Source organism: Astatotilapia calliptera, chromosome 16 (assembly GCF_900246225.1).
Source record: "Astatotilapia calliptera chromosome 16, fAstCal1.2, whole genome shotgun sequence".
NCBI classification, from domain to species: Eukaryota; Metazoa; Chordata; class Actinopteri; order Cichliformes; family Cichlidae; genus Astatotilapia; species Astatotilapia calliptera.
In genome coordinates, this window is record NC_039317.1 from 30,226,415 (window position 1) to 30,254,305 (window position 27,891).

General features: G+C 39.7%; 1 protein-coding gene across 5 annotated transcripts in view; it reads right to left on the bottom strand.

The window, feature by feature from the left end:
- Window positions 1–1,442: 1,442 nt before the first annotated feature.
- Window positions 1,443–27,891, bottom strand: part of slc4a3 (solute carrier family 4 member 3) — a 41,382-nt gene continuing 14,933 nt past the window's right edge. For 4 of the 5 annotated variants that reach the window (XM_026144039.1, XM_026144037.1, XM_026144038.1 and 1 more), the window contains 17 exons: window positions 24,754–24,899; window positions 22,496–22,676; window positions 22,143–22,278; window positions 17,820–18,003; window positions 16,946–17,048; window positions 16,586–16,770; window positions 16,165–16,384; window positions 15,138–15,353; window positions 14,898–15,046; window positions 14,604–14,798; window positions 14,333–14,515; window positions 12,710–12,799; window positions 12,428–12,594; window positions 12,059–12,312; window positions 9,649–9,818; window positions 7,748–7,921; window positions 3,924–4,853 (listed from right to left, as the gene is read on the bottom strand). In XM_026144039.1, the coding sequence (XP_025999824.1) occupies window positions 4,776–4,853; window positions 7,748–7,921; window positions 9,649–9,818; window positions 12,059–12,312; window positions 12,428–12,594; window positions 12,710–12,799; window positions 14,333–14,515; window positions 14,604–14,798; window positions 14,898–15,046; window positions 15,138–15,353; window positions 16,165–16,384; window positions 16,586–16,770; window positions 16,946–17,048; window positions 17,820–18,003; window positions 22,143–22,278; window positions 22,496–22,676; window positions 24,754–24,899 (2,831 nt within the window). In that variant the 3' untranslated portion in view covers window positions 3,924–4,775. Of the gene's footprint in view, window positions 1,690–3,923; window positions 4,854–7,747; window positions 7,922–9,648; window positions 9,819–12,058; window positions 12,313–12,427; window positions 12,595–12,709; window positions 12,800–14,332; window positions 14,516–14,603; window positions 14,799–14,897; window positions 15,047–15,137; window positions 15,354–16,164; window positions 16,385–16,585; window positions 16,771–16,945; window positions 17,049–17,819; window positions 18,004–22,142; window positions 22,279–22,495; window positions 22,677–24,753; window positions 24,900–27,891 lie in introns of those variants that run through there. The other variant, XR_003269909.1, reaches the window with a different exon arrangement.

Below are 27,891 nucleotides of genomic sequence, written 5' to 3' on the forward strand. Positions count from 1 at the left end.
GATGACAGTGGATTAGTCTTGGTTCAAAAATAACAGAGCTAAGTCTTAGAATTGGGTGGGTGGCCTGGCCTGCTACCACTGAGGCATAAGGTGACGAAATGAGGTGACGTGAGAACGTTGACATGACAGAATTTTCTTTAAGGGTCAGAAAGACCAGAACGATTTTTCTTTACATCTCGTGTGTTCTGACATCCAACACCAGACAGGACCAAGAGGCAGCGCCACACCTTTTCTTATCTTAATAATACCCACCACTTTTTCTCTTGTGTAAATACTGAAAGGATGTTTTGGTAAGTTTGCTGGTTCTTTTTAGGCTGTGGGCTCCACAGACACAGCAGCTCGTGTCACACACACACACACACACTTGTATCGGGCATACACCTCAGAGCCTCTTTCACCATCACAGGTCGAATCAGCACAGCATTGTTGACAAACAACAACTTTGGCTAAAAAATGAACTATCAAAGCTTTCACTGCATATTTAGTTATTAATGGCACCACTTTAAAAAATAAAATCTTTACCCCCCTTTTGATTCTCATGTTCTCAGCCACTCACAGCTGGCTGTACAGCATCTACTCTTAGTCTCTCATAGTAATGGACTTAGTGCTCTGTGTACAACTAACATTAGTGTGTGCTTTTTAGGTATGGAAGTTAAATATTGACAAAACTATTAGACATAGAACAAATGTAAGCTTTCAACAAACTATTAAACAATGTTAGTCTGCCTGAAAAGATTTATAAATGCTTTTCATTTTCTAAATAAAACTATACACTTACTGGTCACTTCATTAGGTACACCTTGCTATTAACAGGTTGGACCCAATTTTGCCTTCAGAGCTGGCCTAATCTTTCATTGCACAGATTCAATTAGGTGGTGGAAACATTCCTCTGAGATTTTTGGTTCAGACTGACATGATAGCATAGCTTTGCACAGTTACTGCAGATTTGTTGGCTGCACATCTACCATCTCCCATTGCACTGCATCCCAAAGGTGCTCAATTAGAGTGATAGCTGAACTCTAGTTTAAGATCACTTGAGCTTTGTGACATGGTGTGTTAGCCTGCTGGAAGAAGCCAGCGGAAGATTGGGACATTGGGGTTATAAAGAAATGGACATAGGAAGCAATAATTCTTTGGTTGGCCGTGGTGTTTAAAAATGGTCATTACACATTGTTTTTGCCACAATACCATCCAAATGCTGCTTGCTAAATTTCTTTTCAGTATTCATTATTTCAAATGAACTGTCGTCCTTGTAAATGAGATGAATACAAACTGAAAAAATTGTCTGTAAGGCAGAAAATATGAGGGATGCTTGCTTACTCAGGGCAATCTAGAGTTTACACTTTTTAAATTTATACAATATTAGAATAATTCTAGGTTACAAAAAATACATAAATGTCACACACAAAAAAAAAAAAAGAGTTAAAAAAAAAAACCCCAAAACATCAACAACAAAAATAGTTTTTTCATTTTTTTTGCAAAATTATTTGGCAGTGCGCTTTCTAACATGGTGACCACTCATAGTTGTGTCATTAGTGAACTTCCATAAATCAAGTTCCTGCCCCTAAAAACACACTCAGTCAGAGGCAAACATTCAATAATGTCACGAATACGGATAGGGGTGGGTATAATGAAGAAAATACCTCACTGTCTCTGCCCTCAGTTTGCCATTCCAGTCTCTGTAAACTCCTGAAACATAAACACATGGTTGAAAAGGTCCATTAATAACGCAGCCCATTTTAAATGAAACTGCTACAGAGTGCTAATTCAAAGCACATTGTGTTACTCATTAACTCGGGGAGCTGCAGAATTAAATACAGACTGCAGCAGGTGTACGCTTCACATCAAAGTGGAGCTTCAAGTGCAGGCCTACAGAGAACAATCTAGGGGGGAAAGAGAGATTCATTTACCGTTAAACTTCTATGTCACTTCACTGGAGTAAACACATAATTCTACGCACTTGACCTCTTTTTCCTACATTGTACAACATAAAAGCCGGGACTGTAAGCCATAGATTTTAGCAAGCGCCGGATTGCCTTGACCGCTTTATTTACACAAAGAGGCAACAAACTAAAGGCTGGGGAGCAATATTTACAGATCAAAGGTCAGTTTCCCCTGAGACTGAATCTTTGCATGGCTCATAATATAGGGCATGGTTATGTGAAATAAGATGAATAACAGTACATTGCTGACCATTTAAAGTATGTTTATAGTGGGGTTTTGGCCTTGTTTGCCAGTAATTTATAGAAACCTCTTCAGCTGCCAAGCAGTCTCTCTCTCTCCTAACTTACTATGCACTGTTTTCTTTTAAAAGGTTCATAGACTAAATGTTAGCAGTAGATACATTTTGGTAGTAACAGTGCAAAGAAACAGACTTTCATGTTGAATTAACCTTTTTGCCAAGCATCCCCCAGAGTGAGGAATTTGAGTTTGGGTTCAATCATCTCTGCTGTTCTTTTCCACTTTCACTGAATGTGATCAAAGAGTGTGCCATCAAGATATTGTAAGAAAAAACAGCAGACAATTGCTGACTTTCTGCAGATATCCACCCAGTTAGAATCCCCAGGACTCAGCTGACGCTTCCCGAGTGTGTCAGTGATGAAAGCAAGGGAGCCACCGAATGCAAACATGGAAAAAGACCAGAACCCAATGTGCTCACTTTTTTTGTTGTATTCAACAACTCCCGTCTATTTTAAATCAATACGAATAAACTTTATAATCCTAATGTTTGGTGAACCAGACAGTGAATATCCTCAAAACATCTAAATGTGAAGCTTCTTCTTTCAGTTCCTAAGCTTTTAATTGCTGACCGTAAATGGACCATTGAGCCAAATATAGTAAAATCACACCAATTTCCAACACTAATTAATGAATTAGTTTTATCTTTTTGTTGTTTTATGTACAGCAGCTGTTATGTGTTTCTGTGTAGCATGAAATAAGAAAGGTTTCTGAAAATGTGCATGTGTCAAAACTACACTTTATTAGGTACACCTTAGGTAGTACCAGGTTGGACCCCCTTTTGAGATCTGGCGGAGGGATTTTGAGGTTTTTGGTCTTCTGCTGTTGTAGCTCATCCGATTCAAGGTTCAATATGCTGTTCATTCCAAGATGTTCTTCTGCATACCTTGGCTGCAATGAGCAGTTAATTTAGCTACTGCTGCCTTCCTATCAGCTCAAAGCAGAATCTCCTCTGACCTCTGGCATCAGCTATGCATTTTCACCCAGAAAGAGAACAGAATGGTCTTTTTCAGACCATTCTGTGTAAACCCTTGAGATGGTTTTGTGGGAAAATCCTAGAAAATCAGCAGTTTCGGAAATACTCGGACCAGACTGCCTATCACCGACTACCATGTCACATTTAAAGTCACTTAAAAACACCTTTCTTCCCAAATGTGATGCTTGGACAAATTTCAAGAAGTCATCTTGACCTGTCTATATGCATACATACATTACTGCAGTTGCTGCAGTACGATTGACTGATTAGATTTGCGATAACAAAGAGATGAACAGGTGTACCTATTGAAGCAACAGGTGTCCGTTGCAATATAGGATAACTCTAAAAATAGATGGTAAATTACAATCCCAAGCTCACAGTCAGTCTGTGCAATGCAACCTTCATGCATCCTGCAAATGTTTAAATGCTCCCCAACATTTTCAGTACTATCGTGTCTGTGTTAGCCAAGTGCATTATTCATGACATCTCTTAAAAAATATACCAAATTTAGCAAAAAACTGACAGATACTTCAAATAAAGACACATTTTTCTGTTTTTAACGTGTCACTCTACACAATGTTCTTTATATTTTACACTAACTCTAACAGTAGCTTAAGCTATCCGAAATCTAAATACCACTAAGAACATGGTATAGCGTTAAGTCCAAAAGGTCACAAAATAAATAGATACAACAAAGTAGAAAAATAGGTTTAGACCATGTTAGCTATTTACTTATACATCCAAGGTCATAATAATGGGATCAGTGGAGGGCATTAATCACCTTAAAAAAAGTACAGTGGCAGCCCATGAAGAGGCACAGTCTCTAGGGGATTTTGGATTCACGGGAGACTACATTTAGAGATGAGGACTTGTGCCAGGGAGCTGGGTTGGCAGAGAAACGTGACCTTTTTTTCCTACAAGTCTGTACAGAAAGGAAAAGGACTGACTTAACTCCTTGTTTGCACACCATTGCAACCTATAGACAAAGGCAGTAATACAAAGGAAAAAGGCAGTTTAACAACAGAGGCAGTAAAACCAATTGAAGGCTTTACATTTAGAGAAAGTTCATCTGAAAACATTATTAAGTTTGATTGAAATCCTCTCCTCATTAAAGAAAATCTTTCCTTTCTCACAGATCAGTCCCAAAATAAGCCTGAATTAATCAAGCCTGCTGCAGTCCTAAAGGTCCCCACTATCATTGCACTTATGCCCAGAACCTGCAGACTAATTAAAGGGAGACATCAGGTAAAAAGAGTTCATATAAGTTATGTATGCTGCTAGATTTGGTATAGTCCACTTCAGGTATGCATTCAGAGCTATTTCTGTCAGGGTTAAGACATCGACACCACCACAAAGATCTAACATTAGATGTGCTTTTAAAAAAATGGATTAAATAAAGGTAAAAAGTGCTTATCCAGCTATAGATTCTGTATATTTTACAAACACCATTGCAGAAGCTCCTCTTGCTATCCAGAGACAATGAGGTTTCCAAGATTTGCTTCCTCCGATCGGTCAGACCTGCAGGGTGTAGGTGATCCTTTTAGCTGGTTCCAGCTTAAATTTATACAAGCATGTGGATCTCATTGTACTCATCTCGTCCATCTTCATCAAAGTTGGGCGAATCTTCATCACAATCCAGCTGCAAAGGGTTGAAATACCTTATTATTTTCATTTAATGTTCATTCTGGACAAATTAAGAATAGTTTAGCGCTGCCAATTAAAACAATGCTGTGGAATAAACTAGCACACTGACACCATCATTGTTTATTCATAATTTAAATACAGCAATGCATGCATTTTGACTGAGCAGTACTCTGTTAATTATACACAGCAATTAGTGCCTCTAAGATCAATGCCTGACAAAAAATAGGCTGCTTTTCGCAAGCTAAGGCTTTAGCACAGAGCCCAAGAGACCAGCCGGCAACCATCTGCCAGTCATGTATTCCCTGACCACTTGGCAAGTGGTTGCTGAAGGTTGATGGCATTTGCTGCCGCTAGGTACTCTGCTAGCAATGGTGAAATTAGGAAAAGCGTGACACAAACTGTTTTCTGGAAACAGAAAACATTAACCTTTAAAATAAAAGCTGCATCTTTTGATAATTGTTGGCTGCGGTGGCGAGGCACAACTTTTAATCTGAAGGTTTCTGGTTTGCGTATAACTTTTTCAAGGTTTACCACTGCTCAGCTATTATTGACTTTTTAGCGAGTTTAAATAGCAACGGGCAGCAACTTAACCTAAATTAAACACAAAGACAGAAACAGATGGAAAAAGCTAGCCTGACTGTTTAAAAGTCACCAAATCTTGAAGAAGCAGACTACAGTAATGTCTATCTAATTTTCTGTGTTAATCTGCATTAGCCAATTTAGCATCACAGGTGCAGGCTTTCAAATTATGTTTAACATATAGACAAAAGTAAGACATTTTTTAAAACGTCTGCTTTTATTTTTATTTTATTCTTTTTCTTTATATACAGTTTAGAACTGAGTTATAGGTCGTTATTGGAAAATGTGGTAACAAGAAGAACATTCGTGAAACAATTGCAATCCCCAGTTCAAAAAAAACAAAAAAGACATTGGAATGCTGTAATTTTAACTACATAGAAAACGCAATGATCTGCAAATCTCAAACCCATATTTTGTGAACTATAGAACACAGAAAAAATACAAATGTTTAAATTGAGAAAAAAATGACCATTTCAAGGTCATACGGTCATTTTGAGTTTGATGGCAGCAATATATCTCGAGAAAGTTGGGACAGGTACATGTTTACCACTTTGTAGCGTCTCATCGTCTTTTTACATCAGTCTGTAAATGAACTCAGGAGAGCAGATGCTGGACTTTTGGGAAAGGAATGTTGTCTCATTCTTGTCTGATAGAGGATTCTAGCTGCTTAACAGTCCTGGGCCTGCTTTGTTGTATTTTCCATCATGTCCCAAATGTTTCAGAAAGGTCTTGTAAAGGTATGAAGTATGCACTTTAGCATTGTCTTGCTGAAATAAGCAAGGCCTTCTCAAAAAGACATTGTCTGGATGGTAGTGTAGTTGCTCTAAAAGTTGTATATACCCTATGGTGACTTTCCAGATGTGCAAACTAAGGCACTCATACATCCCCCTAGAATCGGAAATGCAGGCTTTTGAACCAATAACCAGCCAGAGGTTCCCTCTCCACTTTAGTTCAGAGGATGCAGCGTCTATGTTGTCCAAAAAGAATTTCAAATCTTGATTCGTCTGACCACAGAACAGTTTCCCACTTTGCCTCAGTCCATTTTAAATGAGCCTTGGCCCAGAGAAGCGTGTTTCTGGATCATGTTTGCATATGGCTTCACAATTTTACACTGAGGAATATTATTCTGAGAGTGTTCCACAATTCCCTTTTATTCAGTCATGTAACCGACCAGTTGCCAGTTAACCTAATTACTTGCAAAATGTTCCTCCAGCTGTTTCTTTTTAGTGCCACTTACTTTCCCAGTTTTTTGTTGCCTTTGTCCCATCGTTTTTGAGATGTGTCAGATTCAGACTGAGCTAGTATTTTTCTGGAAGCAAGAAAATGCAGCAACACAGGAAAATGTAAACCTTTGATATGTTTTTTTATATTCCCATGTGAAGAAAATATGGATTTATTTATGAGATCTGCAGATCACTGCATTCTGTTTTTATTAACATTTTACAAACTGTTTCCACTTTTTTGGGATTTAGGTTATATTTATGGAATTATTGTAGAAAATCATTGATGGTATGTGTCAATCTTGACTAGCAAAGGTCCAAATCATGTACTTAGTAGTTTTCTTTTTTGTTTTCTTTTTTTAATTTGCATTTCCCATACATGGATCATTAGAAGTTTTTCTAGGAATGACTTTCCCTCAGGTTCACATTATTTCATCCACTAATGTGAACATGAGACAAACCAGAGCTACAAGGCCATTTTTCCCCTTTGACTTTCTTTGGTTTACCAATTGTCTATAGTGCAGAAAAGCAAAGCAAAGAATGTGAAACAGGAACATTTATTATGGAGTTCATACAAGGGTGAAGGTTCGAGGGAGTGGAGGATTTGACGTCAAGGAGGTTCAGCTTTGGCAATTTTCAACTTTTGCCAGTCCTTTAGGTGGTTTGGGGCAATTCTGCAGCGCAGAGGGTTCATGAGAACACATGAACGGTGGTCATGTTAAGAATAAGCTTATTTTCTTGCTCTTAAAAAGTTGACATTTAGGAAATGGAAGGTTTTAATTTGACAGTGATGACATGTATGGGTTTAGGTGGATCTGTCCAAGAAAACATGAAACCCAAAAGCAAAAAGCAATATCTGCATATGTCTTGAAATGATTTGGATGAAATGATCACAGGGGCAAAAATAATCATCAGAACTGTCAGGGGTCAAATTTGTTTCAAGCCCTGCAAGTCAGTATTAGACCGATATAAAAACATGCAAACGTCCGCTGAATTTTAAATTTGCCGTATACAGTAAGTATCTCGAGGCTATGTGGGATCGGATGATTGTGGCAAACATTCTCGGAAAGCCTCTGCTACCTAAACTTACCGCCTGGAGCTCACGCTCCTCGAAGATCCTGGAGAGGATGAGGCGTCGCAGCGGCACCGTCATGATGAGGACGAAGGGGAACGCCAGGGAGGCCGCAGTAGACTTCACTACCCACAGAGCCACGATGCATGCCAGCTGGGTGATGGTAAACATGTTCATGCGCCATGTCTTCACCTGAAGAAACACACACATATTGGTCAGAGGGTTAGAAACCAGGAAATTACAGCACAGACAGATATATCCAGAGATGCACAAATCACATTTTTGGCTCCATCTAGTGGAAAATTCTGCATCTAATCTTTTTTTAAACATGCATGAGGGTTAGATTTTCTGTCTCTCTTTTTTTAAGAAATTCACCAGGGAAAATTTTGAATTACAAAGCCATTAAGATTGGATTTTAAGACATGGGAATGGTTGTAATTTATTTACAGTCTCATAGGCTTTATTGCAAGTTATCACGATAAGCAGCTGCAAAGTTGCTCTGGCTGTGAATGGGAGACATGTTAGCAGGGAGTGTTCCCTACATAACAAGATCTAAGCTTTTCTACGTGAGCTATTAGGTTGGAAACTGTGCTGTTAAAAAAAAATAATAGAGAGAGCAAGCATCTGCGCACTTGAGGACGTGCTGTTTAAGTTTCTGGTAAGACATGAAATACAATCCTACTATGTAGTCCCATGGAGAGTGTGTGTTTTCACGCACTGCTGCTGTGTGTACATCAAGATCCCACTACATCCCAGTTATAACTGTTTTTTTAACATCTAGGTAATCTGCTGCACATGTAAACACAGCAACTTTAGAAAAAGAGGTTATGTTTTTGAGTTGAAGGTGTTAAGTTGGTTTGATGGTGTTAAGATTAGCTGACCTGACAATATCGGAGCTTTGCTATTTTCCAGATATATCACATGTTGATGTACGAGTTATTTTTTTATTACACAAAGTATTCTGTGACCATGGCAGAGAGATAACCCGTCTCTATAAAGATGCAGGCTACTGTCACATTGCCTGTGCTGTTTGACCGCTTAACAAAAGTAATGAAACTCATAAAGACAGCCTGGCTGTGTGCGCCTTAATTTATTTCAAATTTCAGCAACAATATATTGGGCAAAGGATGTTGAAGACGGAGCTTCATCCAGAGGTTCATGGATGTAGTGAAGGAGGACATGCAGAGGGTTGGTGTGACAGAGGAGGATGTGTCTTCTTATAGAAGACTCTCTCGAGTATTGCAGGATCTTTACCTTTTAATATAAAGCATTTTGAGGCAATGCTATAGCCAGCTGATGCAATATAAATACTGAATGATTTACGGGAGGCAAAATTTACAAGGTTTTAGAATACAGCACAACACGACATGAAGTAACGCTAAAAGACTAAAATTAAGACATTTTTCTAGAATCTAGTTTTTATTTTTATCTTTTCTGATTTTTTTTGCTTTAATATTTGAATTAGATGTTTTAAATTACAGATGTAAATGGTTTGACACCAGTAATACAAAGAGTAGATAAAACTATGCTATAGTCTGACAGCTGCAGGTGAAATAAGAGGAATGGATGAATTAGTAACCAGATGGCCAGAAAATGAACTGTGCTTTTCCCTAAACTGTTGAGGTTACTCTCAGATTTGGGTCCAAACTCCAGGAAAAAACTCTTTCGAAACCAGGACTTTAAACCAGAAATCTGGTGTGCATGGTTTTCATTGGGATTTGTCATTATCCACTGTGACGTTGTAGTATGTCTCTGACTCTCAGCATCTAAGCCTCTCTGTTTTTCTTTTGATTTAACTCAAACGCTGAGGACGGACGTCATTTTGGTCCCGCAGTTGCTGCTCTGCTGGCTTTGGTTTCTCCATGTTACCGCTCATAATAGAGCAGAGGGCATGTAAACACTGCTATTGCGTGTGCTACCTTGGTGACGTAGATGTGGTCCGGGTGGTGCTTGGCAGGCGTGACCATAAGCGTTATGCGTTCGTACAGCTGGATGCCCGTCAGAGAGGTGACCCCCATGTACAGGAAGATCCCGAAGAGCACAGCCAGAGGGATGAGGCGGAGAATATCTGTCATCACTATGGACATACCTGATGGGCAAACAGGGATTTAAAGGGGGACTTTTAACATGATTTTACTGCATGCGTGCACAATAACTGGCAACTGTGGAGAAAATTATTCATTCAACAAGGGAACGGGAACGGCCCTTAAAAACAAACACGCTGTCGTGCCTTTTATTAGAAACACACTCCCTCTTCAGATGCCTTGGTTAAGATACTCTGAGGGCTAATCCAAACAGTCTTCTTCCTAATCCAAACAGCATTTCACTCAAACAAAAGCTCAACAATCATGATGACTCACCACGCCTGCATACCCAAACTGGATCAAACTAGACTTAAGATTGCTTCGGGAACCCTACCTTAATTGAAACAAGACTTTCAGTCGGCAAAACGCAATGAGTCAGTGGATGAAAAACAATGCTGCAATGTCAGGCAGTGCATTTTCACTTTCACAAAATTTTCTTCTTGTAGAACGACTGTCTCGGCTCATTTTGAAGACAAACAGAATGAAAAATCATTTTAAGCTGTTGTTGGGCTGAGTCAACCTTCATGAATGTCTAGACATGCAGGAGCTACAGAGCTGCCACTCTTCCAGCTCGCGTTTATTTACCTAGAAATAGCCACTGGTTCAGATTCGTGTTTTATTCCATCTTGAATATTGATCTGGTGTAAATTCTGATCCTTACACTTTCCTTACATAGAATGATAAGAAGTGTAATTCTGCCAGCCGATTACATTGTCTCCCCTTTTCAATTAATTTTAACTAAATTAAATAGGTTAATTTCTGCGTTAATGTTGGCAAACTCTTAAAAAAACAACAGGCTTTATATGTTTTTCTGTAATTGGACAAAATAATTGCGTTTATTTTGACTTTGGAATTAATGTTGCTATACTTACTATGGCAGCAGCCACACAGTGTATATGCAATCATGTGAAAATGGACATTTTCACAGACTCTGTGCAAACCCCTGAAAGACCAAGTGCACCCCATTCAGTATCTTGTAGAGCCATCTTAACATTAAGTAACTTGAGGTAATATTTTTCTGTCTGACTTAAGAAGAACTTTAGGGTTGATGTAGCTCATTAGGTATAGCAGGTCAACTATTTGAGGATTAATTTATGCACAGTTCTCCTTCCTTAATCTTTTCCTTTTCCTTTTGTTGATTTACTGCTATAATTTGGATCATTGTTCTGTTGCAAGACCCAATTTCAGCCAACCTTTAGTTTGGCTTTTGCCACAAGTGGCACAGTGCATTATTACCAAACATTATGACTCCACTCATATGTCCAAAGCACATTGTTCCAGAAGTCCTGTGGTTTGTTCAGATGCAAACTTTGCAAAGCTAAGTACACTATGTTCTTTCTTTTTACAGAGATGAGGCTTTCTCCTAGCAACCCTTTCCAAACAAGCAATACTTGTTCAGTTTTTCTGATTGTGTTGTCATGCACTTTAATATTTACCATGCGAATTGAGACCTGTAGAATCTGAGCTTTTGGGTTTTCTAACAGTGTCTCTGTTCACTGAAAAATCTGAGATCTGGCTGAATATGCTGGTCCGTCCACTCCTGGGGAAAATGTGGCATTGTAGTAACACATCCGAATGCTCCAGACCAGAAAACTACGAATACTGCTTTTATAGAAGTGTCCAAACTTGCTAAAGATCAGTTAGTCAAGTGCATTTGATTAGCAGCATCTGGCTACTACTTATCCTCTTAACTCCTCCGAAAGAAGTAATGGTTTAATTTGTTTTTCACAGGACTGCACAGATTCCTTAAAAAACGTTCTTTTCATTTGACTCGGCCACTGGCTTCACTTTCAGACTTTGAGGCTCCATTCTTGTGTTAAAGCACCTTAAAACTGCATTCCTTTTAATGGCCTGCAGTGGGGAGAAAATACCCCAACTCCTCAGCAATTAGGACCTTTTCCTAATGAGTTTATGGACTTAATTGAATATTTGAAATCTTACATAACAGAGCATGATACACATTTTTTTTTTTTTTTAAAGAGTATTAGTATTTAGTATTTATTTATTTATTGTCATTGTCAAGAACAATGAAATCGCAGTCAAAGTGCTGTAGACGTTCTAAACAACCATCTGTTTAGAAAGTCTGCAAATAAATATACATAAATGCAATGTATGTATATCTAAAACAACAGGCTTGATGTCAGGCCTTTCTAACTACAGTTGCTAAGCTATGATCAAAAAAGCAAGGGGGTGTGCTGCATAATCATTTGGTACTCCCCACTCCCATCCTTGCCTCTCCTCTTACCAACAAGCACAGCCACAAGAAGTCCGGTGAGCCTCTGCTCTTTCACCTCCTGGATCATGGGCTTTTCTCCAGGAGCCGTGGCCTTGCTCATCACTGTGAGCGCGTTAACATGAGTGACAGAGCGCACAGTGGCTGCCGTGAGCCACGGCAAGCCAAAAAGGGGGCAGAGGGCACCCAGGATGACAATGAGCAGGAGATCCAGATGGAAGCCGGAGCCTTTAACCAGCCGACGCTCCTTCTTACTGACTATCAACCTAAGATGTTGGAGGAACAAGACGAAAACAATAAAATGTTTATTTTAGTGAACATATTTCATGCACATGTACAGAATTCTTTGCAACTGTATATAATCATGGCGTGCGAACGTACGAAGTAATTTGAGTTTCCATGAAAATAAGAATGAACACAAGCAGGGCAGGAACAACAGACGCCCCCATCATCCAAGTGGGGAAGGGCTTCTTGTCACCAAAGGGGCTGATAAACCAACCTCTCTTATCAGGAGACGTGACAGAAAAACCTGATGGCACATTGAGTTTCTAAAAGAGAGAAAAAAAAAATCTGTTTTTAATACTGAAAAGAAAAATGTGTTAGAGCTTTTGAAAAATGTCTGCACTTGCTGTGCAGGATTTCTGTGATTAGCAGTGACGCTACCTGTGTGTAAGTGTCAGTAATGGCGTAATCCACCAGTACTGAAACTAAGATTGAGATCGGGATGCCAAAGTCACCGATAATCCTTCTGGCCTGGGGATATCAAGAAACCAAACATTAAATTAAAAGTGAAAATACATCCCAGATCTCATAAAGAGAAACATCACTTGAGCATAAGTCAAAGATTATGTAAAAAGAAGTCATGCAGAAGGGAACAACCTCCTGTTGAGTGGAAAAATGCTGATTTGAATTGCTTTTCATATGAATGAGTATAAATTATATGACTGATCTGCTCTTTTTTCATCAAAACAAACCACTTTAGCTATCAAGACTAGCCAGCAGTAGTTTGTCTGTAAAACAGAAGCTTAAAAACGTATTTGCATCACTGAATAACTGCACATAACCGTTTCAGTGCAGAGACAAAGATATTTACGATCTGAAATCACACAGCCTACCTGCCTCGTCTCATCTTAAGCTACAGTTTACCTTCAAATATAAACTGTGAAGTCTTGATACATGCTCTGTCATCCAGGTACAGAAATGCCAGAAATGTTCATCTGGAACAAGTGAGTTATTCAGTCTTAGCTCACTGCAGGTTTTCCCAAACTTATAAATGGTACAGTTGCATAACAGTCATTATGCATTCAACTGCGAATGAAGAATACATTTGTATGAGTGACAAAACATTTCTGTCCAGATGGACAGAATCAACCTTCTGACATAAACGCTGACGTTTTCCTCCACTAGGAGTGCTAAAGAGCAATGTTTCATATATGGCCCTTGTTCTTTCACAGCATGTCACACATCCCTGCTGAGGTTTGGACACCTTTCCACAATATTTAGTGGTAACAGCATGCAGAAAAGCCACAGAGGATGAAGTTTAAACAATACTGTTTCTAAAATATACAGTAAAATATGTATTTATTTAGAAAGTAAATGAAATTTAAATTTCAAGAAGATGTTTCACTTCTCATTCAAGAGGTGTCGTCACTTCTAAAACCAAATGGAAGAGAGTTTCAGAGAGGTATTTAAACCTTAGTGAGGGTTGCTGACCTCACCTGAGCCACGGTGTGAAAAAAGGTGTGGGTCCTTAACATCACCAGAGGTTTCGGCTGAAACCACTGTGACACCTTCCCTCACCCTATCATGAGCATTGTACTTTAGACCCAGCTGCAGCTTCAGACAAATACTGGTTTATCTCAAGGACAAAAGCTCAGCACTATACTGTACACCCTCACCTAAAGGGTAAAGGTCACTCTTTCGACAACAAAGCGGGCTTGACAGAAGAGTAAAAGAAGCCATCTATGTGCCCTGTGTACAACCGTAATTAAACAGATGCGGTGGGTTATGACACCAACTGTCAGCCACCTACAATGCAGTCTTGAGATCTCTTCCCAAGCGCCTCAACCCCCACTCACAACACGTGTCAGCTGACCTTAATAGATCATATGATAGGGTGAGGGCAAGGTATCGCAGTGGTTTCACCCTTGTCTCCATTAAACATAAAGAAGTCCATTCACTTTAGACTTAGACTAGATGTAATAAAAAATGCTCTACAGAGTCCATTTATATTCTCATGAGAAGTATGATATGATTTGTTTGAAAGGATTAAAGGAAGTTTATTACCTTGCCACCTAAAAACCGGCTGTTTCGAAACTTCCTGAGAAAGAATGCAACAAAGAAAGTGCCCATCATGAGCACCAGAGAAAGAAGAGCAGTGTTAGGCTGGTTGTATATGGGACCATCAAAATTTTGAGACCCACTGGCGTCAGTGGGATACACTGCCATCAGTGGATGTTCCTTAAAAACCTGGAAGAAAAAAAAAGAAAGAGTAAATCTATACAATGTGACTGATTTTATTAGCATTTGCAGGACTGATTACTGTTTAAATTCTTACCTTGATGAGCTTAGAGAAAGTCTCATAGATGAAGATGAGGGAGATGAGGAAAGCGAAAATCTCCTGTGTAAAAGGTGAGATGTAGCGGACAAGGAAGCTACCCTCTGCTGCCACAATCACCAGGACGATGAAGATGAGCCAGAAGCCGATCCACACTCGACCAGTCAGGTACTCAAAGTTGTAGACCTGACAAAACTGAGTGAGAGGACAGATTAATCACCTGACAAGAGAAAAAGTACATGGGATGATATGAAGAGGGAGGCTTTGTGTTGTCATTGTCTTGTTAAAAGTCACCTTATAGAAGGCCTCTTCAAACACCAGTAAGGGTCCAGAGAAGCCAGTGATGAGAAGGGGTTGTCCAGCAAGCAGTGAGAATATAACTCCGATAGTTGCAGTGGAAACAATGAGTTCAGTCACTCCCATCATGCCCTCTGTTTTCTCTCCTGTATGTAGAAGTAGCCACACAGAGATAGACAAATTAGATGCAGTACATCAAAGAATATGGACTATATATTTTAAGTAAGTTTTGATTACCCAGGAGGCCTCCAAAGGTAATAGTGGGTGACAGTGCGGCAAAATAGATGAAGATGACAGCAGCAATGCACTGCATGTCCAGGGCGTCTTTTAAGTCGCTCACATATTGCGGGTAACGCCTGCGGATGTCGTGGATCAAACCTCCAAACAGCATTCCTGAGCGCTTTAATGGATCCACTTCCTGTTCTCCCTCCTCCTCCTCCTCAGGACTCACCTCTGTGGGCATTCATACAGGCATCACAGCATGAACAAACTAATATCCACGGACCATCCATGAGTAAAAAACAATAAACCACTGCAGTTCTTCAACTGGCCACTTGACGTTACCTCCAAAAGGGAGTCATTTCTTTTTGACCCTCATTTTAAAATGTCCAACTTTATAGTAGAAAGAAACGTCTCCTTTATAACAGCTGTACAGGGGGTAAATTATGTGCTTTATCTTCCATGCTTAAATTTTATTGCTGCTTTTTTTTTTTGCAAATATTAGTTCATTACTTCTGTGACTGACCAGTGGGTGCTAAAATACGTAGCGATTGATGCTAGCTGTTTATGATGCTAGTTACTGATATGGACCATTTGACCATATTTATGCTGCCGGTTGCTTTTGGAAAAGGCCATCCAAGAAGTCCAGCTTTTGTAAGCAAAATTCTAGTATTTTATTTGGTTGTTAATTAGCTTGTATTGGTTTCTGTCTATATAGCCTATGCACATTCCTTGCTAACAAAGCTTTTTAGCATTTGGCTGATAACTTAACGATTCATTTGCTCTTCTAAATCTAATAATTTCTTCCTCCAAAAAACAAGGTAGTGAATGAATTTTATATTTTTTCTATTTACAATAGATTCTATGAAAACATCAGAACTTACAGAAGAGAAAAGACATGAGAATAGATTAGACACATTTCTTCTGTTGATTTGAGCCCTAATACACAAGTCTCAAGTGTCCAGGTGTCTAGTTGTTCACTGAAGTTTTCCAGCCTTTTCTGAACCAGTGCTGTCTGGAACAATTCAAGTACATTATTTTTTACCTTTGATTTCTGACTCTACTCCAATTAAGGAGCTGTGCTTCTTGAGCTCTCTTTCCTTTCTCTTCCGCAGCATCTGTTTCTGGAAGTCAGCCACTGTCTTCAGGAGGTCTTTTCCCTCCACGTCTGACGGTGGAATCACGATGCTGTAGTCCAGGAATTCATTGATGCCATTCAGGAGGTCTTGTCTGTCATCAGCAAAGTAGGCAACCTCATGGAAGTTCTAATCCAGAACAGAAGTGGATGGCCGTGACAGAAAAAGCAGGATAATTAGAAATCTGTGTGACTTGTCCAATTTTAACCCCCACTTTCTATCACTGGAAAGATATTATAGGATTCAAAACTATTTTGGTTTACCAGATTATCATTATTAGTAAAAAAAAATTACACACCTTAGAGCCTTAGAATAAGATTTGGAGGCTACCTTGTCTGACATGAGAGTGGAGAAAGAACGTCCAATTTCATGATAGTCCACGTTGGACTGACTGGGACCGAGAAGGACGAAAATAAATCGAACAGGGACGGGAACCTCAAGCACCGACTCCAGAAGGACTGCCTCGCTCAGCCTGACAAAGGCCATAGCCGGCTGCTCCAGAAATTCAACACAACCTTACAGAACAGGACAAAATAAAGAAATAAAAAAAACCTGCTTACTGATTTGATGTACTTCACAAGAAAAATATTGAGAGTGGCAGTTTGTGAGGCACAGCCAAATCAAGAAATTAGCATTATTCTCCCAGTGGTTTATAAAAACTGAAAAGAAAAACTCTGTCCCAAAGCTTACCAACTAAAACAATGACCGCCTCAGCGTCTTTGGGAATCTTGGCGAGAAGTTTCATAGATCTGGCTGTGGCTGGATGAGTCTCCGGCAGAGGGTGGAGAGATTTCTTGGAGGAAGAACAGTACAAAGATTACCCACATTACTGGCTAGCCAGGGTGATGTGATATAACAAAGAACTGCGCTAATAATGTGACATTATTCTTACATTTGTGGGAACGTAGGTATCAACAGTCACATCTCATTTCAAACCATTTTTTATGCCTCAAAAATATTTTTTAATAAGCTGGTTTAAATTTGCCAACATTTTAAGCTGAGGAGGAACAAGTTTTCGCAGCTAATATATCAAGATGCTTTAACCAGAAGCACCTGTACGCTGACTAAGAACTTAACTCAACACATGTGGCGCAGGGAGGCCTGCGTTCTCCGACTTCAAGAACTACTTACATGACCTCTGACCTTGTTAAGAAGCGTCTCAAAGGCCAAAGTGAGAGCCACGGGCCTCACATCAGGAATTTTGTGTAACCACGTTCAAAATCTGTGCTCACTGTGTGCTTCTTAGAACTTAATGCAAACCATAAACTAAAACAAGACAGCTCAGCATCCCTTTAATCTCCGTCCACTTAGATAGCTGTGTCCAATTACCCCGGTGGGATCTTGTCAGAGCTACTTAATCACTCACTTTGGCTTTGGTAGAGCCAATTTAACGCGCTGTCTGCCTGCACTGTTTCAACGACGTCACATTGTTTCATCGCCGAGACCCCATATTTCTCAGATCTCTGTCAGGAGCCTCTTAAAAATCAAATGAGCTGTGTAAATGACGTTAACTACAGAGACACTGACAATGTGTAACACATTAAAGAGAGAAGAGAAAACTTACAAACAGGCTAACAAAAACGTCTTGTTTGGGATCGTACACGGGTCCTTTGTGTTCGTGGTGCTCATCGTGCTCTTCGGACACCAATGGCTGGTTGGTGTCGTGGACGTGGTTGTGGTTGTAGCTGCCATGAAGACTGCTGGATGAGTGGTGGCGATGAAAACGATTTTTGTGATCGCTTAGATGGCTGCAAAAAAAAAATATATATATATATACAAAGTATAATTTCCAGCTATGCCTGCAATATAATATAGTCACTAAACTGCAAAAAATGTTAATGTGATTAAAGTTAACATCACAATATTAAACAGCAATGAGCATCTTAACATGGAGGCTTTTGCAAATTAGCAGAACGCACAAAAGCACAACCAAGGCTGTGAAGGAGATTTGGGTCACAGTAAGAGAGCAGATTCTAATGATGATATAAGCAACCAATACCCGTCCACTCATTTCATTTGAATCCCAAAAGTCAATCTCATGTGAGAGCCAAATAAGGGCTAAGAGATCATCAAAGTTATCAAATTGTTATATACATTCTCATTTCGAAATGCCAGTTGCAGTTGTTATCTCATCCATAGATATGGCCAGCAACTGCCATCCTATACTGTCTGCAAGGAAAAGCCTGCACAGTGATAGGAAACTGGAGGCTGGACATTGAGATGGGGATTTCAGGTCCTATCTCCAACACTTGAACCTATGCAGACTCGTACTTGTGGTGGTACAAAATAGACTACCGGTGTAACATTTCAATGCCTAAATCTAACCAGACAGTGAATGAAAACAAAAGTCAGTGAGTAAAAGTGAAAGGCCAAGAAAGTTACCTTCAAAAGGAGGTGGTCGAACTCGAGATGAAGGTTATGGGATTATGCTACCAACAACTCCCCCAACTGTGCTTACTTTTGTTGCTGCTTTAGAACGGAAACACGCTTCTGTCAACGAGGCGGCACCTCCAAAATGAAATGTGTTAACTGCCCGAGCCTGCTCGTAGCTGGAGACAGCTAAGAACTGGTGATACCAAATGATAAGGGTCATTCAGGGGAATAAGAACAACGGAAATAGTCTGAATCAAATTTGGTGCAAGTCCAGTCTTGTAAATGTCAACATTTTTCCATGACATTAATAAATACCTACGTGAACTTTCACAAGACCTGAAATTCCAGTGGGTGCTTCTGCAAGCACTTTTTCAAAGGTAAGAATCAGAAATATAATCTTAACTCAAAGCCTCCAGAAGGTGCAGCTGCTTTTACTATTATTTAATAACTACTGTTTTCAAGGCCAAAAATATCCATGCTCAATTGCCTAATGCTAAGGACAGCTTAATCATTTTTAAGTGGGCTGCAGAATTACCTGGATTCTAGAAATGCTCAAAACAGCTGTGCTTCTTATTCACCTAATCCATCTTTTGTTCATTTAATGTGTTGACCATCTTTACCTCATGCGGCTGCAGTGGAGGTCATAAATCTTAGAAAAGTCATCAGCAAAATCCTTCCAAAATTAAACCGCTTTGCAGCTAATCAGAAAGCGGTTTCAGGAAAATCTGAGTTGACACATTAACGTGATATTTGCATTACGGTATCAATAAAAGAGCCAGAGACTGACCTTTGTAGCCCTTATTTTCTCTGCTTTCTTTGCGTGTGATGTTAAGCACATTTCACCCCACTTAAAGACAAGTTTTTAAGCATGTCAAACTGGCCAAGTTTCACTACATCACTGTTCAGTCCACTGGTGACATCACCTCACTCATTAGGCCCACATGGTCCAATAAGACTGCGCTCAAATTGGAAGAGACAGCGCCCCAAGACAAAAGAACGAAGTGTGACACTGAAGTCAATTGCACACAAAACGTTTCCAAAGGATCCTTAAAGTGGTCTGAGTAAGCGATGAGCTAAATCCTAGCAGCACTTCAGTGTGATTTTATTCCACGTCATAAATCTGATCTTTTAGCCTAGCGATGACTCTAATGACGGAGTGTTCTTTTCCCTGTGGAACCAGCCAGTGACATGCTGGGAATTTATGCGAAAAGGCAGTGAAATGTGGAACGAATGCATGAAGGCCCGCTGCTAAGAACGTCCACTGGCCTGCTTCTTCTGAGTGCATCTGCTGTGGCGCTTTGTGAGCATGTGTGCAAAATATGTAAAAAAGAACTGCAAATGTTGCCATGTTCGCTATAATCCATGGGTCTAACTAAGGTCACCACACCATTATCCAGGAGAGATTCTTCTTCTTCAAATCCAGGCTGTACCATTCTGCCTTAAAAAAAAGGGGGGAACCTGGCAGGACTGAGGTTCTATGCAGTCAGGAGAAAAAGGGACATTCTGAGCTCCTTGTAAAGTATAACAATAACAGGCGTGAGGGAAAATTCAACACCAGTTGACAAAACTGTCTCACTCCAAGTTCAAAAGTTGTTCTGGAATGCGCTTGTCTTCCTTATCTTATTTTCTATACTACTTCCACCTAAGTACAAAAGCATCATTTTAGAAAAGCAAAAGTCACAGGAGCTCTTGAGTTAAATATCATAAGCTGCAGAACAGGATTTAGATTTGTTTCTATTAATATTAATTGGAGGCTTTGTGAGTAAGATGGCAACATTGTATGTACTTCTGACAGGCAGGGCTCGTCTTTCCTCTGGTAATTTAGCCAACATTTACTTGACTTGTTTCCAGTCTCTAGTTATGTAACTGTAAAATGTAATTCGCTGTGTTATAGAGCGCTATTCGATTGGCCACGTGTATCACAGTTTAGCTGTCGTGTCAATGCCAGGGCAAATCAATGAGTGGCAATATCAGGGAGCACTGGAGTCACAGTTCCATGCTTTTATTTGTTTGACTTGGGTACAGGATGTAAGTAACTATATCCTCACGTGTTTTGTGAATAGCTAGTTAATCCAAATTCAAAAAAGTAATATTTATGACAACGAAAAGCACGTTCTAGTGTCCTATGATTACCACCACCTTCCCATATCTACTCATATACACTTCCGCTGGTTTAACAGCATCACACCCAATAATTTCCAACAACACCATCGATCCAGCAGTGGCAGGCTTAGACTTACTAATGCAGAAAAAAGCAAAGCGCTGAAAACTCCTCGGCTCAAATAACAGCTGAGCCAGCTAGAAAGAAACAGGAAACATTTGAAATGAAAACACGTATAGTTTTTTAGGAAAAAAGTAAGCCTGGATTTATAAAGTGAATTTTGGGGACACATAAATTTTACACTCTCCTTTTCACTCTCGGTGCGTAGGAATCAGCAACGGTCTTAAACAAAGGCAAAGATCAAACATCCAGGAAGGACCACACAACGAAGACTCAAACGCCAAGTCTAACAGCACAGGCTTTAACACTCAGTACAGATACAGCCCAGTCTTGACATTTGCAGTTCAGTCAACCCGGGGAAGTACAGCAGTTGATGAGCCAAGTCTTGTTAAATGTCACTTTTTGGAAATTCCCAGCTCAGTTCCCCTGAGTTGAATTTTTTTTTTCTCTCCTCTGTGGGATAATGATTAATGAGCAGGAAGGCTTGGATCTAATTCTTCATACGACCAAACCTACAATCCAGGGTCAGAATGTAAACAAAGCTGCATCCACAGTACCCTAAATTGACAGGTTGGTTAATACATGGGTAAAGAACCAACTAAATCTCACTGATTTTAGGGAATATCTCATGAAACAGAAGTCAAGGGATAAACAGGAAGCTTTTTTTCTCAAAGATCCCAAGATAAACATGTTAAGGAAGCACATTCTCATTAAGCTACTGTAAATCCAAACGCATAAAGAACACTTAAACAACCTTTTCTTAACATGAGTGTGTTACATGTTAATATGATCTTTACTCAGGGTCAGGCACAAAGTCAAAAAGAGCCTTAACCAGACTCCTTTCAAATATTTCAAGAAAGCTAAATGGTTTGCTCTTCTGTGTCCCCTGACACAATGAGAACTTTCGGAAAAACTTACACACCAAGTCACATCTTTTTTTCTGCTCTCTATCTGTCAGAGCTAGTGCACACACTGGCACACACGCCTACAAACATAAAGCAGCAGCAGCACACAGGATGACACCCTGTGTTACAAAAATCGAAGGTGGTGTTAGCATTTTAACTAGTCTTTATAATTAAACTGCTGCAAACCAATCGGGGAAAACAATCACTTTTATTTCTCTGATTCACTGCTCTGCTCGGCTTTTATTTTTCATCTCTTTTCCATTAACTTGAAACATCTTCTCCTTGAACTGTGGTTCTTCACTGTTTACCACCGCAGGAAATAATGTTATGAATTGGTGATGCACTCAATCAGGCACAGCCTAATGCTAGTGTCAGCCTGGTTACTGACCTGTGTTTGAGAAGCAGGGCCCGAAGAACGTTGGGCCTATCCTCGGCTCTGATCTGATCGGAAATGATCATCGTCTCCACGACCAGGTGGGCGATGCCGGGCAGAGAGGTCTGTTCGAGGTCCAATAGGATGGCACCTAGAGAAGAAAGGCCAACCCAAACAAGTCGCTGCTGCAACTTTATTCAGTCTTAAGGGGAAGAAACAGTTTTAAGCAAGCTTGAAACAAAGCAGGAAACAATTTGCGGTTTTCTGCATATCACAGTTATGTTTGTGAATTTCATTTCAGCTGCACATACGATAAACTGCATGACTGATAACGTGATGCTTGCTGGACACACACAGGAGCTTTTTACCATGTGTGATGGTGCGGCGAAGCTCCAGCAAGCTGCGGAAGGACAGCGAGGCCACATGAGGTTTTCCCCAGCGGTCCGTCTCATCGTCCACATCCTCCTCGAACTTGATCCAGCGAGCGCGCTCCTTCCATCGCATTTCATGGTCCTTCTCCACAATCAGCTCGTTCAGCTCCACAAACAACTGGAGATAAAACAGGGCAGAAACATAAGCGCTAAAGCACACGCTTGACCCGTTACACGTACCTGTCTAAGATTACTTTTGGAATATGTTTGACAACTGTGTTATGAGGGTGTAACTCAGTGGGGAAAAACATGTCTATCACGTTGTTTATAATCCATGATCAAGTTCCTTGGAACGCATTTAAAGCTGTGAAAATCCCCCCAACTTCTTTTCCAAGTTCCTATCTTCAATACAGTTTGTTTACCAAAACATACACGGAGAAAGAATAAAATAATGATTGAAGACAGTGCACACAGCACACTCAACCAGCTAAGAGAAAGGCTGTGTGCATCATGCACTCGCTGTCTTTGGACAGAACTATGAAGAATAAAGTGGTCTAGAGGGACAATCTGTTACATTTTTAAAAAGAATGACTTTTTTCCTCAGAGCAACACAATTTTTGTTTTTGACTGTCAAACTCAGAAGAAACAAATATGCACTTTGTGCTTAAGCTACAGTAAGACTACACTTGGGACCTGTAATTAAAGCTCTACTGCTCAATACTTATACTAATACTAACTAGGATTGTGTGTGAGAAAGGGGAAAAGTATACACAAAATTATCCCCCACTTTGCAATTCCCCTGAGCATTGCTGATCTATTTTCGCCTTTTCAAGCTTTTAGTTTTGGTTTGCTTGTCTACAGTTTATATCTGCATGTTGGTTATTTCTCAATCCTTTCATCAACCTTTTTTCAAACACAGACTGTAAATGGATAAAGCCATCGTGACACAACTTATTGCTTAGCAAAGGTCATTCTAGAAGCACCAGCTTTTTCAAAAAGGAACCAGTCTGACCGAGAAACTGGAACACAAGAGACATTTAAATGATAGCAACTTGTTAACTGAATATACCTCGATTTAATTTCTTTTTTGACTGTAATGAAGACCATTATTTACAAAAAGAACATCATGTTATAATCAGCAAGACTTGAAACCATGAACTCGTGAGGAAGGTGTTTACTTCAGTCACAGGTCACGAGACAAGGGCTGTTCTCCCATAGACTTCTATGGAAATTAGTTTCATTATGTAGCTAGAGGAGATGCCCCCTGCTGGAAATTAAAAACAATGCGGGTTAAAGGCACTTGCATATTAAATGATAATTTCAGCCACAGACGCTACATCCATCTCTTATAATCACTTTTGGAGAGCAGCAGGGAGATGTTAGTGGTGTCATGTATTTAATATATATTCTTAGCACTTATTTGCTGATTATATTGTTTTATGTATAAGAGAGGCCCAACTCTGAGTACAGTCTGTGCCAAAACGTACTGACAGGAAACTGCATGCTTTTGCAGAGAATATGAGCTGCAGGCAGAAAGTGAAACTAAGTAGTGTTTGATTGAAACTTAAAGTGTGCGTGACGTGTAGAGGAAGTATATAAATAGACCACTTTGAGCCGTGTCTTTCTTTGCCATTAAGAGAATACACAAGAACTGGATTTAATACTTGGTGCCGTGACCCGGATTCTTTTGTGGCTGAGGGGACTAATTCGGAATTTAAGGTACGATCTGATATGAGGCAAAAAAGGTAAAGCCATTGTACAGTGTCTCCTTTTGTAACTTGCTAGCAGCCTTTGGATCACTTATTAGTTAAAGGACAAGATATTTTCCCTGTAGCACCTTTATTACACAGTAAAAATGTCAGTAACAATCTCAGTTGTTGTCACTGTTTATCTCTGCCACTGTGCCAACACAATATTATTTAACACTGTTTAAGGGTAGAATTCTTAACAAAGCAAGCTATTTAAAGAAAGTTCACTCATGAACCAAAGAAGTTTCTTTATGATGCTATCATAATAAAATCGAAGACTCACAGTCATAGAAACAACTATCAGGAGGCTGTGAGCCCCAGCACATGTGCAAAAGTACTCACATCTGACTGTGTCCCTGCAACAGTATATGTCTCCAGGACCACATTTTGTCATGCTGACGCACAAAAAACAAAAACTATAACACAGTGAAAAGAACACCAGCTATGCTACTGCATGTGATTAAAAAAGTAAGCAAAACAAAACGTGGCTGTCACCGCGCTGCAAACCTCGTGAGTTTTCTTTTCCGAAGCCCTCTTCTTCTTCTTCAGGCTGGACAGCGGCGTAGAACTGTTGCTGGTTCGGCTCATGTGACATCGGGACGACTTCTTCACCAGGTGCCGACGCACCCCAGGGTTATCCTCAAATCTGTGACCTAGTGTTGTCGAATCAGAATGTAAGAGGTCAGAAGTGCTAAGTCATGATGTCTGGATTAATAGTAAACAACCCGAATATGTACATTTAGTAAGAGGTAGGCTGAAATGCTTTTTTAAGTGTGTGTTTAATTATAAAATGTGCTCCATACTGGAACGTCCAATAACATAAGGCACAGACTACACAGTATTGTGTGGAACAGGAAATTATTACAGAAGAGGAGGTTTTACGCACAAACATTTGTCAGTTCATAAAAACTATATTCAAATTCAATTTCCTCGACCTGCCAATCACATGTTATTGAATTTTGGATGAGGCAGCCTTGGCAACGACTCTCCATTCAACAGAGGGGGAAGATTGGGTGGTCCCTAAATTTGAATAAAGGGAATGGAAATCTAAAGCTAGCATAGCTTTTCCACATATGTGGAAATATGTTTAGAGAGAAATTATTTCAAGTTCTGATTATCATAATCTATTTACAATTCATTACAAAACTAAAGAAACACAGGTTGGTGGATCTGGTTTGTGTATGCCAACGTAATGGTGGACTGTACTGCTGCCGACCAGCCAGAGCGGCCAGTGCATGAAAATAATTTCTTCCTGAGTAAACACTGTCTTTTTTAATTTTTCTCCCTGAGCAGCTGGAGGCCGAGTGTTTGTGTGTGCACAAACTGCTGTTAGTGTTCCATCCTGCTGCGTCATGCCTTCCTTGGGGAAACAGAGAGAATGGAAATGAAAATGAAGTTAAGCTACATTTTATTTTGTAAAGTCTCCCAGGCAAAAACCTCTGAAGGTTGGCCTTGTTTGAACTGCCTCAGCTGATCTGGATGAGCTGTTTTTTTCTCACCACAGGGCAGGGCAAAGAAAGGGCATTCCAGTGTAGGTGAAAAGGACATTCTATCCATCTTCTTGAACTCGTTGAACCCATGTCAGACTTTCTCCAAACTCGCAGAGAAACCATGACTTAGATGCCCAATGATACCTGAACCATAGTAGGGTATAATCCAACACACTAGAGCAACAATTGTCCAGATATTTTGTAAATGTCTGATGAACTTTCAAGCATTTAGAAAAAAATCTTTGGAAGTATCAAGGCCTGTAACCTTACATTTGCGAAGAAAACTCCTTTTAACCTCCTGGGGTGGCTTAAAAAAAAAAAAAAAGGTGAGTAAGAAGAAACACTAATCATGGGAAGCCCCCAGCAGCCTAGGCTTATTACTGCATGACTAAAGGGGACTCAGGGTCATGTGTCACAGCTCTAAGTACATCACTTTCTTCTAAATGAAAATTTAAAGTCTAATCTTAAAAGCAGAGTCTTTCTCTGAAACCAAACTAGAAGCTTGTACAACAGAAAACGGGCCACTCTAGTTTTAAATACCCCAGAAACCACAAGTGAACCAGCAGTCTGAGAGCAAAGTGCTCTAATGGGGGGTATGAAGTCTTTAAGATAAAAGGCGGAATGATTATTTTACAAGTTTAAATTCAATTCTAGATTGAACAGGGAGCCAATGAAGAGAAGCCAGTATGGACGAAATATATTTTGTCTTTCTTGGTCCCGTTCAGCAGTCTTCCTGCAGAGTTTTGGATCAAATGAAGGCTTTTGAGGGAGTTTTTAGGACATCCTGATAATAGTGAAAAACAGTAGTCCAGCCTACAATTAATGAATGCATGTACTAGTTTTTTCAGCATCACTCTGGGAAAGGATGTTTGTAATTTTAGAGATAATGCACAAATGGAAAAAAAGCAGTCCTACATATTTATTTGATATACACACTGAAGGACATATCCTGGTCAAAAATGACTCCAAGATTCCTTACAGTGTCACTGGAGGCCAAGGTAATGCCATCCAGAGTATGCATCAAGTTAGACACTGTATCTCTGAGATTTTAAGGGCCGAGTACAATAACCTCAGTTTTATTTGAATTTAGAAGCAGGAAATTAGAGGTCATCTAGGTTTTTATACAATTAAAAATAGATAAAAGTGGGTATCTTATGCATAATCAGTGAAAATGTGTGCTATGCCTTCTAATGATACTAACTTCTAATGACAGGTTCTAAAACACATTCAGACACATTCTAAAACAGGCAGAAAGATTTTTTAAAATAAAATGCCAACATGCAACATTTCAAATGACATATTTTAAATTTTACTTCATGTCAATCCAGCCTATAGTGGCACCACTCCAGTTATACAAACCCACAGGCAGTAGTTAAGATGTTGTGAAATACGGTCTTTAACACGATGAATGTGTGTATAAAATAATACAAATAAATAACATAAATAAAACTACTGTACGCTAGCAACAATGTACTGAGTTGCAGTGCTCAAAATGCTAAGACTCATGATGGCAGCGCTAAAATTTCGCTTTCTCTCACTGTACATTTTCATTGTCATTTAATGTCACATGAAAATACTGGCCTTTGGTTAAAAATGGTAAATGGTCTGTATTTATATAGCGCTTTACTAGTCCCTAAGGACCCCAAAGTGCTTTACATATCCAGTCATCCACCCATTCACACACACATTCACACACTGGTGATGGCAAAAAAAACATGGTTTGTGTTGAAAAACCTTATTGCCATCAAGATGTTTAAAGGTAAAGGAATCACTTTGGTTGGAATCATAATTTGACACATTTGCTAAAACAGGTAATAAAGAACTAAATGTATTTTAAGACCTCCAAAAATAAACCCCAGTGCTTTCATCTGCCCCGGGAAAGGTAAAAAACAAGTCCAAAAATGCACATTATAACCTAACCGCCCCCAACATGTCCGGCTGGATAACCACTGCTCATCTACAATCACAATGAACACCGGTGTACCACAAGGCTGTGTGATGAGCCCTTTCCTCTACTCCCTCTTCACCCACGACTGCAGACCTACCAATGGTTCCAACACCATCATTAAGTTTGCAGATGACACAATGGTGATTGGCCTCATCAGTTACAACGATGAGGCCGCCTACAGGGAGGAGGTGGATCGTCTCGCTGAGT